Below are 20452 nucleotides of genomic sequence, written 5' to 3'. Positions count from 1 at the left end.
GAAAAATATGCCAACATCATTTTCTGTTGCCTGGATTTAATATAGTTTATTTAACTATTCTCTTAGCACATGTTTAGGAATATGTATATTTTGTGTTTTGCCATCATCATAATAAGGAATTATTGTTTATAATACGTTACCAAAAAAATTGTCACAAGATTTAATGCAGATAAATAAAGTAAAATGCGTACATTTTCTGACCTTCATTTGAATTTTCTGCTTTTAGTAATTACTCATTAAAAAGCCACTTTCCTGCTGTCTTCCATACCATATGAGTGTAAGAATTTATATCAGAGAAACTAATTTTTTCCAAAAGGTTTCCTGACTGAGCATTCTTTTTCTAAAGTTTAGTTTTTAGTGTTTCTTTTTAAAATTATATTAATATAGTCATATTTTCAGTACAATGCTTATTTTAGACTTTTCTAACAATATAAACTGTATTTTCAGGCTTATAATGAAGTAATAAATTGTAAGCACAAAGATTATTTGAAAAATCAGGAATGGCATAAGAATAGGATCTTTATAATGGTCATGAGAGGGTGACTAATGATCTTTCCTGTTCCAACTTTGATCACATGTTGTGGATTCCCAGTTCCTTGGATTGCTCAGGATAGGTTCTTCTGTTCTAATGAAAAGTGCAGTTGAGGAAACCTTTTTACTCCACAACTGCTACCTGACTATGGAGCATAAAGGGTACACACCTGACCTCCCTTCAGGGCAGCATGTCAGTTCATTTCATATTTTCCAAATTTTGCTTTTGTTGCCTCTATTAGATCACTCCTAATAACATCATGATTCACATACAAATCTAAAACAGGGAACTGCTTTACAGGTTATTCAACTCTCTACCCTTAGTGCCTGGCTTGTGTTAAGTCAGAATGAATGAGAATGAATGAATGCTGTCTGTCAAACAAATGAGCTTAATGACTGTTCCATTTTCACAATTTGAAAACACCTGATCAGATGGATAATGTTTACGTTGTCCAGTGTACACTTTACTGATACTATTTTCCGTGAGAGAGAAGTAGTTGGTGGTAGGGTATAGACCCTGATTCTGTCCTGATCTACTCTGGCTGTGTGACCTGAGCAAGTTACTTAGCCTATGCTCTTTTCTTCATTTGTTATCTGGGAATATAATGGCACTTACTTAGAATTACTATGAAAAGTCAATAAGCAAATGCATGTAAGTTCCTAGCATGTGATAATTCCTAAATAGATAGTAGTCACTACTTCTAAAAATATTTTTATCTGTTTGGGACAGATAAAAAGCAGCATAGCAGTAAAGGTGCCTGGAACTAGGTGGATCTTCTGGTTGTAGTTGAATCATACCTTCTCTAGTAGGGTTGCTGTGTTTCTGTGTGATCAATTTTGTTTCCCTTATCCTGGCCCACAGCTGCTACTAAAACAGTTAGTAGTAGAAGTTTTCTTCCAAGTGGGACAATCTGGTAGGGGAGACAGATTCCTGTGGTCTAGTGAAGCAAGAGAAGGGCTGCTTGGCTTGAGCAAGTTCCTGGTGTATACCTTTTCTCAAACCCCTCAGTTTAATTTCCAAAAACATTTTGGGAAAAACTTTTTGGTGAGAGAGTGGCTCCATCATTGGAGGTAACTTGAGAGCAGACCAGTTTCCTGCCTGCCTCTGTTGCCAACTCTTTAGTCCTAAGGTTCTGCCTTGTGCCTGAAGGCGGCTTTGAACATCAGCTGTCTGGAACAATCTCTAGCCTTATCACTTATTTTAATGTTCCTTGCACAGGGTCACTCTTGGATGTGGTGCTCTGGGCAGTCTCACCCCAGAGTGCTTCCCTTCCTTTATTTAACCTCTGACCTGTGAAAACAAGAGTTAATCAAGAGTTCTAAGGTAGCTAAGAGGAAGGGGAAGTGTTTGGTTACAAATTAAATATGAACAAGTCATAAGTCATAAATCCCCAGTAGTGCTACCAGTTGTATGTCTCAAGTTGCATATGGTACATAGTGTTTGAATTATAAATCCAGGTTCAGAGCTGTCTGATTGCTTAAGGCTAGGTTCGTTTTCTTTTGGACATAAACCCTTTGCCTTCTAAAACATTGCTTTTATTGTACCAGTCACATTTGTATCCTGCTTTGTCTCTGTGTGCCTCTCTCCTTCTTCCTTTCTTTACCTGTCTGCCTGCCTACTTGTGTTGATTGGTGTGCTGCTCTGTGAATTGAGACAGAACTGCTTCCCTGAAAGAGGTTAAGCATATGGAAAAAGTTGCCAAGGAAAGGCATTGAAGCATACAGCGTAAATGGGTTTAAGAGACAGCCAGACATTTTTATAGAGATTTGCGATTGAATGATATAACATTCAAGCAGAGATCTAGGGTGGAAATGAACTTAAATGAGTACTATTCCTGCAAATCTGATGCCCTGTCTAATCTAGCATTTCCTTAATCGTCACATAAGCAAGCATTTAAAGTTTTAGACTTTAAATGAAAAAGAACAACTCAGTCTGCTTAAGAATCTATGTCATGTGCTATGGTTTTTCTAGGTAGGTTTTTGAAAGCTTTGAAGGTAGTAGAGGCATTGGGTCTTGACATGAAACGCTAGAAACGTAAAGTACTCTTTTGCCCTGTTTGATTAAAACATTTAAAACTGAACTGTCCATATTTGTGTTTCTGAATGTAATGTATACATTAATTCATAAAGTGGTAAAGAGCAGACACTTGACTAGTATCCCTGGAGCTGGCAAAGTGAAAAAACACACTGGATTTGGGGGTATTAGCCAAGGTTAGAATGCCTAGAACATTTTAGCTGAGGGAGTTTTGGAGACATAATTTCATTTTCTCAGGGCATTAAAATGAGAACCATAAGATAAGAATTTTATATCCCAATCTCAGGATTGATTGTTATGCTTGATCATATATATTGCACAATATTGAGTTGGGTAGACTGAGTAGGACTTAGAAATCATAGTGGACTGGTTTTGGTTTGAGCTCTGCTTTTATAAGCCATGTCATCTTGGGGAAGTCACTTCACTTCCCTGTCACTCAGATTTCTCATCTGTAAAATGGGACAAATATTCATCCCAAAACAGTTGTTATGAAGAGTAATATTTCAAAACACCTAATACTTGATCACGTTTCCCCCTCTTCCCATTAGCTTTCATCTCCTACCTCTAAAATGAGAATAATATCAAATAGCTTTTTGTTGGGATTATTAATCTTGTTGTTTACTATTGAAAATAGGACAGAACCTCTTAGGGAGTCATTTCTTTCCTTTGCAGTATTTTTGTTTGTTTGTTTTTGTTTTAATAGAAGAGATAGAGTCTCTCTTAGGCTTTGAAAGCTTCAGTAAGGAGGGCCTTGGTTAGAACCTCACTAACCTATTACATTCTATTACGGTAGTAATTTCAACCATAAAATCAGATGAGATCTGAATGGGGAAAAACTTGAGTTTGGTACTGGGAAGTCTTATAAACTCTCTTAGGAAAATGATGAAAGGCCTCTGTGCTCACCCTCTTTGGGCTCTGTGGAAAATATCAAGAATTACACTGAGTTGTCAGTGCAGGTGCCATTACTCCAAAGATCTCATGTTACCAACACTTCACGAGTGATAACAGAAAAGTGCCTCTGTGCTTTCCTCTGAGCAATCTCCTTCAATCATAGTAATACTGTCACCAATGATAAATCCACTCTCTAAAAGCAACAATTATTGAATACCCATCAAGAGAGAAAAGAGCCTTATTTTCAAAATCTAATCCAAGTATGTGTTTGGGTAGATTTATATAAGCACAGATGTTATATGGGAGTCTTGTTTTTTCATAATTTAAATTAATATTTTTACTCATTCAGTGCATATGATACATTTTCTTGCATGAATGTAATAGATATCACAATGAGACATTAATTATGGCATAAATTGATTCTTAAGCTTAACTAGATATTATAATAAATTTACAATTGGAGATTAACAGCTGTGAGCAAAGTTCAGTGCTTGGATTGGGCAAGACTGGCTTTGATCTCTCATGGAGTTACATTTTTCTCTTACTTAGGTTCCTTTAACTATTGATCTCATTAGCAATAAGAGGATTATTGGGCCCAAACAACTTCAGTGCTATTCCACACACAGTGGTAGGCATGTTTACATGTTTTATCCTCCAAACAATTAGGTGGAAATAGATATTTTATCCCCATTTTGCAGATGGAGAAAGAGCTGTGGAAGGCCATAGCTTGTAAGTGACAGCTGAGACTCAAACCCGAAAGGATCTCTTGACTTTGCAGTTGAAGCAAAGTTGATTAGTGAAGTGTCACTTTCTCTAAAAAGACTTTCTGGAGAACCTCTTTGTTCCCTGTGTGACTCTCTCTGTCATAGCACTGACCTAGTGTTACCTGTTATTCTCTGCCAACGTGTCTGCTTTCCCTTTACACTTTGAGCTCCTCAATCCTGAGACACTCCTGTGCCTAGCAGAGTGCTGGGACTGAGAGGGTCTTCATAAAATGTATGATGTTGGAACTGGAAACGTTACCTCCACTTTTAATTTCAGTGAGATATACATTGAAGCTAAAAGTGGTTAGCTCAGGAAGGTACCGTATGCTTTTCCTGACAGATGGGATGGGGAAGGTGTACGCCTTGGTGCTAAGACTGTAGGTGAGAACCGTAGACTGGGACACATGGGTAGTTTCTGTTGTGCCTAAAGGTAGGAGTGCCCATTAGCTGAGTATAATGTGGATGTATGTCTTACAGAAGGCCCAGCAGCTGAGACCTAGGCTCTTCCTCCTTCCCACCTCCAGTTAGGAGGAGAGGGGAAGGGTTGGGAAGTAGGAGTGTGTGAGAGGGAAAACTCATGTTAGCTTTTCTCTTTGGTAAGGTGGAGAGAAGAGTAAGGGCAAATGAGCTAGGGATTGGAGGAGAAGGGGGAAAGTTTGGATTAGACTCTGAGGAGGAACATGGGACCCGAGGTATTGGCAGATCAGAGGATGCTTGAGTGATTTTCAGGACTCAACTTTGCTTGAAAGTAGGTTTCCAAATGAAGATAACCAGCTTGGTTTTGTAATGTTTTCCCACAGTGCTTGAGCAAGGAACAAAAAGAGTAGTTGGTAGGATTTACTTGTGTAGGGGGCTGGAAAAGGGGCAAGAGATCTAAAGCTTGTAGGTACCCTTTAGGCTACTTTGAATATTTGCTGGCTCTATTATAATTATTGGTCGCAGACTCCAGCAGGAGATTGACAGGATAGTTTTTAATCTTGGGTTGTTTTCCTAACCAAAATGCTGTCTACTAAATTTGGATCCCCACCTCCCAGCAAGAATTGTTGACTGTTTCTCAGTAGCACTAGTGATAATGGCCTTAGTAGAGACTACAGAGATGAGTTACAGCTGTCAGGGAAAGCTTTGATTTACTGAGTGTCTGAAACACACCAGGCACACACAAGGGGTTGAATAGTCAGGACACAGTCATGTTCCTTGTTCTTGTGGAGTCGAAATGAATGGAGAAGACAGATAGACATGCATATAGTATCAGCTGAGTCTTTTTTTTTTTTTAAGAGAGAGAGAGAGAGAGAGAGAGAGAGAGAGAGAGAGAGAGAATTTTAACATTTATTTATTTTTTCTTAGTTCTCGGCGGACACAACATCTTCGTTTGTATGTGGTGCTGAGGATTGAACCCGGGCCGCACGCACGCTAGGCGAGCGCGCTACCGCTTGAGCCACATCCCCAGCCCTCAGCTGAGTCTTAATGTGGCGTAAGCCCAGCATGTCCTCATATTCTGGGAATGAAATGTATCTATTTAAATGGGAACCAAAAGTTCATAGTAAAAATGGGGGAAAGTTTAGGATTTTATCTTTTAAAAAAAAAGTAAATCTAAAAATTTTTAAATAAATTTATATCAACAAAATTTAGTTTTTAATTCCAACAATGAACTACTTCTTAGGATAAATAGTGAGTCAGATAGTTTTTTGAGGGGAGGGGTTTGTCATTTCTCTGATAGTAACACTTCAAAATAATAAAAGGAGTCTTTTTTTTTTTTCTCAAAGTATTTGAGGACTTCAGTTTCCCAGAGGCTTCTCTTGTCCTTTGATATTGAAATTACTTTTTTTTGATGTGGCTGTCTTGTCACCATGCTTAGTTTTCTTGGTATTTCTCTGTTAACTGGGCTGGTGCTGCCAGGTCTTCATTTGTGGGTGACTTTGTCTCAGTGCTGAGCAGGTATCTGGTATCTTCGACATGGACATCCATGAAATTCTGTGTCCTATGTATAGGATGGAATTTTACTTTGTGGTCAGTTTTATTGTAGATGTCTGAGAGTGACAGAGGAGCAGGGGTAGATATTTGGTCACACTGGGGACTTGCAGTTTAGGCAGCCACATCTTGTAAGTATTCTTCTCTCACTACAGCTCTGCATTCCAGTCCTCTCTGACTGCAGTGTGAGGAATTCCTGTATGGTACCAGAGGAACCTCTGACCCAGACACTGGCACTCCGAGAGCTTCTCATAGCTGAGATCTGCTTAGCACTAAGCAAAGTGGCTCAAAAAGAGTATTCCAGGCACTGATGGGTATCTCACATTGTGTGCCAGGGGTGTGAATTAGGTGGTTGGTGTTTCTCTTTGAGAGACTGCTTTCCTCGGGTCTCTTGGCCAGGAAATAACAGAGCTGAGATTCAGCACAGGGTTATTGGACTGAAGTCTCTTCTTTCCAGCATCTGCCATGCTGTTGTGCTTTGGAAAATTTGGGGTTTAGGGTTTTTAACATGAAAACTTTAAATACTGAACACCAAAGTGCCTTAACCAGAGGATGCTGTGATAGCTTGTGGATATTGGCAAAATCTGCACATGGAGTTTTCAGAGCTCCTTAGAAATTCACAAAAGCAATGGAAAGACCCTATTCCATGTCAGTTTTCTTTATCTTAAACTCATCAATCCAGATATGAATAGGAGCAACTCTGCCATGAGTCCTGCCCGGGAGGTGCTGCCTTATTGTATCCTCTGATATAATGTGCCAGAGTATTTACGTGGTAAAATCTTACTATACCTTTCTTTCCTTCCCTTTTCTTTCCCCCCTTTCCTCGTTCCTTCCTTCCTTCTTACTTTCTTTCTCCTCCTCCTCCTCCTCCTCCTCCTCCTCCTTTTTTGTTTTAAATTGGAAATTGTACCCATGGGGGGGCTTTGACACTGAGCTGCATTCGCAGCCATTTTTTGAAATCATTTATTTATTTATTTATTAGTTATAGGTGGGCACAATATTTTTATTTTATTTTTATGTGGTGCTGAGAATCAAACCCAGTACCTCACGCATGCTAGGCAAGTGCTCTACGTCTGAGCCACAACCCCAGCCCCATTCGCTAAGATTTTCTTTTGGGATAGCAAATAGACACTGGTTCTGATAAAGTTGAGATTCACTCTACTGAGGATTAAGATGAGGGCAGAAAAATAATCACTTTCTACCAGGTTCTAAGTACTCATCCTAAGGATGGTTACTTGTTGATTACAGAATAATAGGAGAAGCCCATAGGTTTGGCTCTTGTGTCTGGCCCTGCTTGCCCTCTGGCCTCAGCTTTTACCCTTGCTCCAGCCCTCGCTTGTGAGATGTTTTTGTACCTGCCATGTGCTTTGTGCCTGCCCCTTTCAGCCTTCTTTCCACTCACTGGTGAGTGGTGAGTGCCTGGTTTAGGACCTGGCTGAAGCCTAGTCTTCTCTGTGAGAGAGGTAGTGACTCTCACAGTTACCACTAACTATTATTCTCTCTTGATATGCCATGCCCTTCCTAATAGACATGTCTTTAAAAGTTTCATCCGTTTTGTTCCATTCTCATTATTGTGTGTACTCCCATTGATGTACTTAAGGTATCTTTGATGGGAAAAGACCCTCTCCTCTGTTTTGGTTTTGATAATAACAAACTTATAGAAAAGTTGTGAATACAACACAAAGGATGTTTTTTCCTACCCATTTGAGTCATGTTGCTAAAATAATAACCAGTAAGCCCAAACAGTATTATTTTTTAAAAAGGAATATTATTTTTTTCTTTTACATAACTATATGATAATACTAAAAATTAGAAAGTTGATACTCATTTTGATACAACACAACCATATAATCTTTAATATCTTTTTAAAAACTTAAACAAGTAAAGTTCCCATTAGTGTTGCATTTGTCATGTCTGTCCAGTGTCCTTCAGTGTGTGTGGGGGGTCAGCTCCTTACTACATTTCGTAGACTTTTATGAAATGACTGCTATTATTATTTTTTTTCAATATTTCTTTGGTTGTAGATGGATATAATGCCTTTATTTTTATTTATTTATTTTAATATGGTGCTGAGGATCTAACCCAGTGCCTCACACATGCTAGGCAAGTGCTCTCCCACTGAGCCACAACCCCAGCCCCTAGGCTGTTATTTTGTAGAAAGCCCCTTAGCTTACCTGATGCTCCTTCTGGACGAGGTTCTGATTCTTTGGCAGGAATGTGGTAGAAGCTGTGCTGTATTCTACCATTTTTTTCTATCCTGTGGTACACCATTTCTTTGTTCTGTTACTTGATTTAAGATAGTGTCATGCTTCTTCTTTCTTTGTCCCTTTGTAATAAACAAATATATGGTGAAGAAGTATTTTGAGACTATATAAGTAACCCCATCCCTCTCATACAGTTGTTCACTTATTTATATCTGAATTACTCTTGTTTCCTATTTTAGAATAGTCTTTATCATTATTTGTTTTAATGCTTAAATTGTCACAGATTTCGTCAGTGGGGACTCCTCCTCACTGGTGTTTGTGTACTTTTGATATGTCCTAATCAGTGCTGAGCCTAGCACAAGGCATCTCTTACCTGTCACCTTGGAAGCCAGTGTTTCTTCAAGGAACCCTTGTTTCTTTTAGTAGAGAATGGTATTTAGAAACTAGAATCTGAGCACCAGGTGTTCTCATTATAATTGGAGTATCTCTGTTTCTAGGATTTCTCAGTGGCTAAACCTAGACAATATATATTTATATATAAACTATATGGACACATGTATTGTATTTCTTTTATAGCCACCTGTGTCTAGCTACCTATCTGTTCAGTGAACACCAGGATTTCGAGCAGTTGCATCTAATTCTGGTTTGACACACATGTTCATTCTTGCTTTGTTCTGGCTATGTTTGTAAGTCTTCTTAGTTTTTATTATTTCTTTACAAATTGGTTAGTCTTGATCTGTTCTCTTATGTATAACCAGTCTCCCTCTGCTGCAGTCCCCTTCCCATATAGTTGCCCTCTTCACCCTGTTTGGACTAACACCTTAGGCAGGGCTGCTGACACTCCTTCTTACCATCTTTCTTACCATGAACATCTTTCTCAACTATTTGGCCACCCTTGGTGGATGCCATCTTTATGTTAGGCTCTGCTGACACACTGGTCTGTCTTATGGATGCTCTGTTAGCTCTTCTTGGGTTCTAATATCATTGCTCGTCAGCCCCTCCACTGCACATATATGCTTTCTTTATCCCAACACAAATACTGACCTTGCTCTTCCTAAGCTTATTAAAGTTAGGCCACCCCACATGGATATCTTCTTTATCCTGCTTGGGCCCTGACTTTCTGTTTATTAAGAAGCCCTCCTTACCCTGCTTGGACTCCAACACACTATGCCAAATCACCCCTCAGTGGGGTGCGCCCCCCCCCCAACTCTAATCCTGTGTCAGGTTGCCTTTGTGGGAGGTTAGTCTCCTCTTTTACTTGAGTGCTGAGATCCTACTGCAGATTATCATTCTCACAGTTGGCCTCTTCCTCAACCTCACCAGCCTCTGCCAGTCTTCCTCCACATGCCACCACATACCTCTGTCTTGCTCAGGCTCATGAAATGGCTTTGAAATGGACTGCCAGGAAGAGAAGTGGGAGACATTTAAAATCTGTGAATGGATTTCTCTACTTATGACAGTGGATCCCACAAATTATATTCCTACAAAAAGGTCAGTCATCCATGTTCACACCCCCAGTGGAAATGATTATCCTGAACAACACCCATCTTTCAGAGTGAGATTAGAAGAGCTGTCTATCCTCAGTTGAAAGTTCAACTCCCGAGTAGCTCACCAGGCTGACATAAATGAAGCATAGAGGCTTTTCGTTCAATCTGTCCCCAAACCCAGGCCAGTTGTTTTGGGTCTACACCAGTGTGGCCACTATATTTTGAGGGCCACTTCAGGGTGATTCTTACCATTAGTCCTTGTTATAGGAGTGCTGTTTCTAGAATCTGCTGCTGCACAACTGCTAAGGATGCAGGGCCCTTCAGAGACCATGTAGGAAGAAGTCCTGTGGCATTACCCGAGCTCTTCTAAGTTTAGGGCTTTGTATAGCCTCATATAGAACAAAATCTTTGCATTTGACTGTCAGGCCTGGGAGTGAGGACAGAGCTGGGATAGTAAGTTACCTAGCCATGGTTGTGAGGAAAGCTTGGATCTAGGCTGGTGCCTGGGAAGCAGCTGCTCCCCTGAGAGACTTTGCTCTCTATTTATGGGGTCATGATAATGTTACATTATAGTGTTCTAAGCACCCCCAGAAGCGTAAACTAATAAAGCACTTGGGAAGAGTTCCCAGTTTCTCTTGCCCAGACGTTTACGCTCTGCTGTCCCTTTTCCCAAGGAGCACTGCAGCCCTCTTGAGGCTTACTGTTTGTCACGTTGGCCCTAGCCTTGAATTGAGCTCCCCATACAATGGTCCACTACAGTCAGGATGACAAAGGTTGTATGAAGATAGCAAGCACAGCAAGACCAGAGAGGGTTGGGCCCTTTGGGTGGCTAGGGAAGTGCAGGGTAATGGAGTGTTTGTTTCCTGTCTCTGGACCAGGAGTATTGTTTACTCACTGATGACAGATGCACACAGAATGGAGGGGGTGGTCTCCATGTCCTCACCTGCAGCCTCCAGGCAGCTGGGGCTAGGGTGCCAGTGCTAATGAAGCAGGACCGGAAACCCACTGGACAAGGCTCAGCTGTGAACCCTGGCCTCACAGTCGGGAACGGAGAGGCCCTTTGAAGAAGAAGACAGCTGGGTTTTGGTTTCAGACCTTAACACTGCCATCACTAGATATTCATCTGTCAGCACACAGGGGACAACATGTGGGGAACAGTTGTGTCCAGTCAGGCCAAAGGGAGAAAGAAATGGATGACTTCCAAACTACAAAACTGCCTGGGGCCAGTGGTTCTGCCTTCTATAGCCAAAAATAATTGATTTGGTGAGGTGAAGGCTGAGTATGAGAGGCTGGACTGTCTGCATGGGCCAGGCGGTCCTTGCCATGTTGCCTTTAGCTCACAGCAGGTGAGGGACACTGAGGCTGGAGGTTCTATGCCTAAGTTGTGCAGGACGACCTTGCTTATCCCCCAGTGCTCCAGTACAGACTGCAGTCCTGAACTGGGGGTGAATCCAGCCTGCCCACTGCACTTTATCCAGCATTACTGAAATGAGCTCAGCTTTGCTTTCATTTACTTGAGGCCAGTATTTTCTCCTCTTACTCTTTTTCCTCTCTCTTGACTTCCAATTGCTGGATTTGACTGGTGGTATTTTTCTTTCAGGACAAAAAAATATTTGTAATCCTTGGTTGAATTTGTTTACTAAGAGTTCTCTAATCTGTACAGTTTACTTCTGAGGGGATTTCTTGTTCTACTCTAATGGCTTTTAACTCACAGAGGTTTATTTAGCAGAAGAGGAAGGGAGCAAGTTATCTCCTGCTTAATCCCTCTTGAATGTTTACATTTCTCAGCCAGAGCATGGTGGAAAGTTGCAGCGTCCATTTGCTCTGTAATAGTCCATATGTGACTGCCAGAGCTGATGGAAACATATTAACATAAGTGATAATACTGTCATAGAAGTGAAAAGTTAAGTTGCTTATCAGTATATTTTGATAAGCTACTTAAATTTTACAGTAGCATGTGCTGGCTTCAGACAAACGTCACTGATAGGGGATTGTGCACTTTATCTGTCCTCTCTATTGCTTCTCACTTCATTTATTACCCTCAACAGTGCAGCTGGTAATCTGTACAGGGCACTGATCCCCTCTCCCAGGCAGGATGTCACATCTGTGCTGTACCTCAGGTCCAGCTTTATCAGTAACGGATGCTCTTAGCTCAACAGGCTGGACATGTGCAGGCTGCAAGTACTTGGAATGAAACTTCTCCTGTGCCTGTTCACGTAACTCTGGAAATGTTCCTTACCGATAGCAGACCCCTTCAAAGTAGTGGTAGAACTTCTTGGGACTGGGGTAACTTTTCCATAGCACAAGGGGACTTTGCCCTTAATCTTCATCTACTTGTATTTGTTCAGTAAATTCTGAGTGCCAACTATGCACCATGCTTTATTCTTGGCACAGAAAGTGGAGAAAGATGCCCTTCTTCCTTCTTACTCTGTGAGTAAGCCCTAGTCTGTTGGGAAGGCATGTGCATCATTGAGTGCTACATCATGGGGGGACCAGGGCAGCACAGGAAAGAGGGAATTGGCATAAGATGCAGGCATCAAATGGAAGGTTTTCAGAAAGATGAACAGAAATCAACTAGACTAAACCACGAAGTTCAGAGGGAGATGAGGACTGAGGTGTGCTCACTCAGGTAGGCCTGAGGCTACCTGGATATTCTTGGAGTGAAGCTGCCCTAAGAGTCATAGGCACAGGGCCAAGTAGAGGGAAGAAAGACAGGGAGGCAGTCCAGGGAAATCCTGATAAGGAAAAGCCTCCCCAGCCATCCTAAAAAATGGACATCATTGCAAGAATTTAATCCAATGTGTGATTTTTGCATTTCTGAAAGACCATTCTAAGAGCCAAAATGAGGTCTGAACTTCAAGGCCAGGCCATCTTGTGAGTTGAGGGAAGTGATAGTCAGGACATGGGGAAAGGCAGTGGGGATGGAGAATTAGACATTAAATCTACGGTCAATATAGAGTAAGTTCATTAGAAGTTGGTCTAGTGTACCAACACAAGTAGTTTGGGGCATGCAAGATCTGTGGGACACCTTACAGCCATCATCAGTGAGTGTGCTGTATGTGGCTGTAAAAATGTGTTCAGTCATGAGAAATTGCATGGACACTTTCCTGGGGACATTGGGTGGGGTGGGAGAGGCCTAGGGCAACACAGAGATGGAGTCTGATTGCAGAGTCTGCTTTGAATTTCTTCTCTATGAACCGGGATTAGCTCTGAGGCATGGGAATAATTCATAATGGTCATTTAATCCTCTGCCTTACAGAAATAATTAGCATTTCGCCTGCCTGTGTTTTCAGGACAGTCTATGACAGGAAGACTCTTAGGGATATAGAGAAAATCTGAAATGTATCAGTCTCGACTTAGGTCTCGGTTCAGATTTTTGACCTGCATACTAATACTTCCTGTGTTTCCTCTTCTTCCCCAGCTATCTGCCCTGGTTCGAGGTATTTTATAAACTACTTAACATCTTGGCAGATTACACGACAAAAAGACAGGTATTTGCCTTTTTTAAAAATTAATTATTTTTTAACAACTAAATTTTAAATCATGATTATGAAAGTAATAAATGTCTTGTATTTCACCAGAACCTTTTCTAAAAAAGTCAATGCATGCCCACTAGAGAAACTTTGGGAAATTCAGAAAATAGTGGGAAGGAAAAGTAAATCACTTCTCACCTAATCTTCCCTTATTCTTTTCTCAAAAATAAATATTGCTATCTTGTTGGGTTGGCTTTTTTCTTTAGTTTTTTTCTTTGAGTTAAAGAAATAATTAATAGATCTTAGCATTCACAGAGTTAATATTCACAATTTCTAATATTCCTAAGCAGCTCTGAAAGTTCATGACATGTATTAAAGTATAATTTTGCTGAGGCTCAAATTTAAATTGCTCATGTCATGCTGCAAATCTGGGGTTTGCAGGTGATGTGATTTAGTGGCAGGTGACCTACCCAGCTGCCCACGCTCCCATTTTGATAAAGCTTTGTGGTGTTTTTTATGCTAATTTTTTAAGGATTTGAAAATTACTTTAAAAATTCAAGTGTACCTTACTATACTTTTGGAAGAAATGGTATGCTGAAGTAGCTCCATGGATGTCAAAGGTCACTTGGAGCTGTGTTTAGACTTGTAGCCCTTAGTTGCAGAAACTATTGTAATAGGCTCCCTTTTCCCATGCTATTAAAAATACTATAAATATTTTCGGTGACTGCATGACATTGTATCATGTACTTTGCAGCTCAGTGGTACAGTATCTCTGGGTTCAACACCCAGTTCTAGAAAGAAATGCGTGTATCTTATGACTCCGGAATTGGCTGGGTAGATAGTACTTAAGCTAGTACTTGGTTACTGAAAGAGTTTTCTCTTATTGGGAATTTTAATTATTTGGAATTTTTTACTATTATAATAAATACAGCCATTAGCATCTTTGAGCTTAAAGCATTTTCTTCATTTTGGATTGTTTCCTTAAGAGGTAACCCCAGACACACGTGTAAGCTCAGTGTATATAATGTTTTTGAAAGAATTTGACAATTGCTTTCCCAAAGAATTGTACTGTTTTTCATAAAGGATACTTCACCAGCAAGGTACAAGAGCCCCTGGGTCACAGTGCTCTCATCAGTGTTATTTGATGAACTCATTGTTTATTTGATAGCTTAGAGTCTTATTGTTTAATGGCACTTCTTTGATTGTTAGTAAGTTGAATATTTGTCCATATGACTAACTTTTTATGTTTTTATTTTTGTTGGACTAAATTTTTTAATTAATTAAAGTGATCCTATTCTTAAATGTTAAAGAAAAATGCTTTTGTCTATAGAATACTAGTTCTGAGAAATATTCCATAAAAAACAACTACTATGGTTTAGCATGATCAAGTTTGAGGAGTGAAAGCCATATTTTCCTTCCTTAAGATTTACATAATGCAGGCCCTAAGAGGTCCTGCAGAAGAAAAAAAGTTTGTTAAGCTTGGGTTGTGACTCAGTGGTAGAGCACTTGCCTAGCATGCATGAGGGACTGGGTTCGATCCCCAGCACCACCTAAAAAAAACAAACAAACAAACAAAAAAAAACTAAACAAAATAAAAGTATTGTGTCCCTCTACAACTAAAAGTATTTAAAAGAAAAAGAAAGAGAAAAAAGTTTGTTAAGCAGTGCTGCTCATTCTAAACCCTTTTTGTTGTATGGCAAAAAAGCATTCAGAGAGATCACTGTGTTTTCCTGGAACACACCTTGGGAAATGCTGTTGCCTTCAGGAAAGGTGGAAATTGTGTGTATACTAGGTAAATCTTTTGAGTTAGATTTATTCACTAGCAAATGCATTCTAGAGGTCACAGAAAATGGAAGGAAAAATCTAGTACAAATGGTTCTCTCAATCGCTATACATACTCTGAAAGAAGCCTAAATGTCAGGGACTGTCATAAAATAAGTGACTTACTCTTTGAAGATTATTAGGAGATTGTGTTGAGTCTGATCATCAATTCAGTTATAGTTATCTTTAGTCAAACATTTAGGTTTTTTATTCAAGGATGAAAGATGTCTAGCAAAATTGTATAGCACAGAGACTCTTAGCAGTTTTTGAACTGCATATTAACTCACATATTTTCTTTTGTATCCTCCAGTTTTTTAATAAACAACAATAGAAATTAGTATTCCTAAAAACATCTTGTTCAGGACATGGCAGTGCATACCTATAATCTCGGGTCATCCTCTACAACCTAATGAGATCTTATCTCCAAAAAAATATAATTAAAAGGAATGGGGATGCAGCTCAGTGGTACAGTACCCCTGGGTTCAACACCCAGTTCTAGAAAGAAAGGAAAGAACACATATATCTTATGACTCAGGAAGGGCTGGGTAGATAGTACTTAAGCACAGGGGAGATCAGATATCACCCTGTAAAATTGATGCGTCTGTCCTCGGCTATTGCTCCAACAAGGACTCTACCTCTTAGAGTGTTGAAGGCTAAGATCATACAACCATCTAGTTTGTAAGGTGTTGGCCAGTATAGGTAAGAATTTTTTTATTTAAAAAACCAAACCAAGTCAAAATAGAATACCTCTCCCCTTAAAACAAACAAAACAAAACCCTTCTCCTATCCAACAGTCATTGGAAAGGCAGGGCATGGTAGGCTTCTATTTGAGGTGTGTGTGTTTGTGTGTGTGTGTGTGTGTGTGTGTGTGTGTGTGTGTGTGTGTGTGAGAGAGAGAGAGAGAGAGAGAGAGAGAGAGAGAGAGAGAGAGAGAAAATGAGAATGAAAATGAAGAGAGAGAATGAACAAGAATGAGACCATGACCTTTCAGCCTCGGAAATCAGAGCCTAAGGTGGGGGATCAGGGTGTTTTTTTGGTTCCTAGCTCCAACATGGTTATCAGATCCTGAATGGAACACTGAGGGCATCCATGTGGAAGGGAGGGGATGGCAGGGTAAGGAGAGCATCTGAACTGCTGATTGGGCTGGGGAGATGAGGATACGTATGTAGGAAAGTGGGGATAGTGGCATATGGGGGTGTTGGAACTTAGGTGAGATCTGGGAGGATCCACATGGAATGGGAGGTAGCAACAGTGGCTCAGCAGTGTTCAGCAGGAAGGGAGGCTCCAATTTGTGAGGGGTGAAGAGTAGAGACTCAGTCCTAGAGGTCAGAGGGCAAGGTAAGCCTCTGGGTGGGGAAGGAGAAAGGGACAGTGATAGAAGTGTGGTTCCATACAAATAACTAAATATGCTCAGAAGATAGAGGCAAGATGTTTCCATGCTGCAGGCAGGATAATTTGTGGAATATAGTCATAAATATATTTTAAAAAAGGAAATTTGAATTATTCTTATGTTGGACTGGACTTAGAGCCATTGGTGTGAACCAAGGCTTTTGATAATGTGAAGATAGATCCAGAAATAAATAGAGATGTTTGAGGCCTATTGTGGGTCTGTGTGTATTATGCTCCCCAGCTTTATCCACTGAAAGGGCCTTGTGCCAGCAACCCCAAGCAGCAGTGAACATTCCTGGTGTTCAGATCCTAGTTCCTAAATACCATTCCTTACTAAAAGAGACCAGGACTCCTTGAAGAAATATCTGATTCCAGGTCTGGGGCAGGGAAAGTATAGGATAAGCCTAAAATATCTTTATTGCCCCAAAGTAAGGAAGTACTCAAAACATGATGGGGAAGTGTCAGACACAAAAGTGAGCTTGAAGAGCCACCAGGTTTCCACTGGTCAGATCTGGGAGTATCAAAACAAATATTGATAGCAAAAGATTGTAGCTCACTGAATAAACTGGAAACCATGTGCCCAGATAATATAAATAAGTAAATGTATAAATTGAAGTTTCAGGGAATGGAATCTTTACATAAAGCATCACTCCACAAAATATTTATTAAATACATAAGGAAAAGTGTCACCTCACAGTAGAGACATCAAATTAATTCGTTAAATGATCAAAACAAACATCACTGGTAAAGGGACAAATTGAAATTTTAATCATAAGAAAATATCAGGCAATTGAGAATCATTCTACAATGGGTAGGGCTCACTGTCAAGGTCATGCAAATCTAGGAAGGACTGAAGTCTGCTCCAGAGGGAAGACTTGAGCCTCATAACTACCAAAGGCATCAGAGGATTCTGCTCTGGATTTGTGTCTGTGAGGGTATTAGTAGCACCCTTGGCAAAACTTGACAGGCCCTGAGAACTGGAGGCTCATGCTGCATGAAGGATAATTTCTTGAGTATGATGATTAACTATAGTTATGTGGGAGAATATTCTTGTTGGGATCTATTGATGATGGGTCAATGTCAGCAACTTGTCCTCAGTTCAGGAACTAGAAGGTTTTTAATACTGTTTCTACAACTGTTCTATAAATTTAAGACTGTTGTAGAGCAAAACATGTATACACATAAATTCATGTCCCTCCTCTGTGAGAAACTTGTTTGATTATCAGAGTTCAGGTTAAAACAAGCTTATAGTATGGACTAACCCTCTTTTTCCTTAGGTTCAGTGCCCAAAACAGAGACCGCTCTGGGCATGAACACACCAAATCTGATTTGCTGCCAGCTATGCAACTTACTGATTTGAAACAAATCACCTTTCAGAACCTCAGTCTTCACATCTGTAAAGTGGGTGGTTGGGCAGATCAAGTGCATAACAAATGGATACCAATGTAAACTTTCTGCTGTTATTTTAGCACAAAGAATTCCATGGATTGAGAAGAGAAATGGCTTTTGGATCATTCTGAGAGCAGTGTTTCTTTGAGCATTTTAAAGGCGAATCTGTTTTAAATTGAATAATTTGTACTGCTTTGTATGTCATTCTGTTGCTCAGTTTCACTAATTAAAATGCACAGCCACCATTCTCTATTGCCTGCTGGGGTACTTAGTTCATTTCTAACTTTCCATAATCAGAGGCTGCCATGTGTACCCAGTGAACACTCAATAAAATTAATTGAGGGTAATGATGAAGACAGGATCCACAGTGTCATCGTTATTTCTCCCAGCCACCCCCGCTGTGGAAGCTCAGATTGTTTGCATTTAAAAGTTGTTGCTATGGAATTGAGGGGAAAGATTTGCTGAGAGCTTATGGTATATGATCCATAAAAGGTGGTCATAGTAGGTGTCTCACTGAGTAGAAAATGTCAAACTCAATGTAGGAGGATTCATTTGGCTCCTATGTTTGAGCCATACGCAGTGTCTTTAGCCCAATCCTGCTTGAATATCAAACCTATTCCTGTTCTGGGGCCAGCATCTCCCCCTCAGCCATGAAGGCCCAGCTCATGTGTGCCCAGATATTCTGTAGGTATACTAAGATATACTAAGGACTCAGCTTTGCTTTTGTTACTTAGGCCTTTTATTTCTTCCAGGAAAGTCAGTGGAATGAACTTCTTGAAACTCTGCACAGACTTCCCATCCCTGACCCCGGAGTGTCTGTTCATCTCAGTGTGGTAAGTGGAGCAGAATAGCAGGTATCCCTGAGACGGCATTTCGTTATGAACAGTCAGGGGGATTTGGGCCAAGAAGATTGTCTTTTCTCTTCTGTGCCTCCCCAACTCCTACTCTGAGAATACTCAGAAACCTCTAGGCTTCGAGGAAAACCAGGAGGTTGAATTTCTTCCTTTCTCTTAGATTTCACAAGACACCGAGTGTCCCAGTGTCCTGGGGCTATTCTCTGAACATCACTCCTTCACCAGCATCTTCTCGATTGCAGATGCTGGGCCAAATAAGATGACTGGCCCCTGACTGCAACTTTAGCCCCTGGCTAAATGCTGCACATTTCCTCTTGTTGAAGGCCACCCTACACTCTCAGCCTTCAACAACACCTCTCCCCTATTTGCCTGGTAGACCACACATATCCTTCATAATCAATTCTGATTTATTTCCAGAGAAATTCTTCCTTGACTTTGCAGGCTGAGGCTAAAGCTTTCTCCTTTGCCCTAAGCATCTGGCACACTTTGCAGTGCATACCTCCACTGTATTGGAATGATCTATTTTCTTTTCTCCCTCACTGGACTGAGCATCCCTTGAGGACAGAGGGAGAGTTTCTGGCCTACAGTGGTAATCATTTCTTTTAATGATCCCCCCACCACCCTTAGCTACCAGGGATTGAATCCATGCTGGGCAAGTGTTCTACCACTGAGCTACATTCCCAGCCCTAGTTTTGAGACTGGGTTTCACAAAATTACCCAGGCTGACCTTAAATTTGAAATTCTCCTGCCTCAGCCTTCTAAGTAAATGGGATTACAAGCATGAACTATCATGCCTAGCATTTTGATTGCTTTTAAATATATGCATGTTTTGCAGTGTGCTAGAATGGAAAATCCTGTGAACTATCTACTAAGAAGATTTCAATCCTTGTAAACTATTTTTCTAGTGACCTAGTGAAATTAATCAGTACCTTTAATTTTGTGAGCCTCAATGTCTTCATCTATCATGTATGGCATCCTAAGAGGTGTAAGGGATCATTTTCATATTTCAGTTACTGGAATTCTCCAATTCCATAGGTTGAGCCCTTGTCTCTAAGTTCATTGAAATTTCCTTTGGCCAAGTATTGATTATTATCCAGAAGCTATTTCCCCTGTGTCATAGGAAGTATTGGCCCAAGAAGTATTTACTTTCCAACTTCATTAGAACTACATACAGTGTTGGTATTCAGTGGTTAGGAAATTGTCTAAGGAAAGCTAATGATTTCCTATAGTTTTTTTTTTCAGAATCATGATAAAATTGGAAACCATATTACTATCAATAACTAATAAAGTTGTTGTTAAGTTAAGTTTCTAATTTATACTAAATCTGTATCCCTAATATGCAAAACACTGCCACAAAATAGGTACTAACATTTTCATTTCATAGACAAAAGCTTTAGAAAGGAAAGGTTACTTACACATTAAAGTCTTGTGGTTTAGAAATGATAAAATTTGAATTTTCAACCCAGGGCTAATTTTCAAAGCCAGTGCCCTTTCCACTATGCCACGTTTGTTGTAAGAGGAGAGGAGGGAGGGTTGAAGGGATTTATAGAGGTTTTTACTCATTTTATTCGAGCACAGGAAGATACCTTATTACAAAAATTCTTGTAAGTCAGATGGAAGTGTCTAGAAAAAAATGAACAAATGGT

At 40.2% G+C, this 20452-nt stretch overlaps 1 protein-coding gene across 12 annotated transcripts in view; it reads left to right on the top strand.

The window, feature by feature from the left end:
- Window positions 1-20452, top strand: part of Dennd1a (DENN domain containing 1A) — a 517467-nt gene that overhangs the window by 223822 nt on the left and 273193 nt on the right. For all 12 annotated transcript variants that reach the window (XM_021723518.3, XM_021723517.3, XM_040286285.2 and 9 more), the window contains 2 exons: window positions 13302-13371; window positions 18705-18785. In XM_021723518.3, the coding sequence (XP_021579193.2) occupies window positions 13302-13371; window positions 18705-18785 (151 nt within the window). The remainder of the gene's footprint in view (window positions 1-13301; window positions 13372-18704; window positions 18786-20452) is intronic.

Source organism: Ictidomys tridecemlineatus, chromosome 4 (assembly GCF_052094955.1).
Source record: "Ictidomys tridecemlineatus isolate mIctTri1 chromosome 4, mIctTri1.hap1, whole genome shotgun sequence".
Classification (NCBI taxonomy): Eukaryota; Metazoa; Chordata; class Mammalia; order Rodentia; family Sciuridae; genus Ictidomys; species Ictidomys tridecemlineatus.
This window is presented reverse-complemented; position numbering and strand designations above follow the sequence as displayed.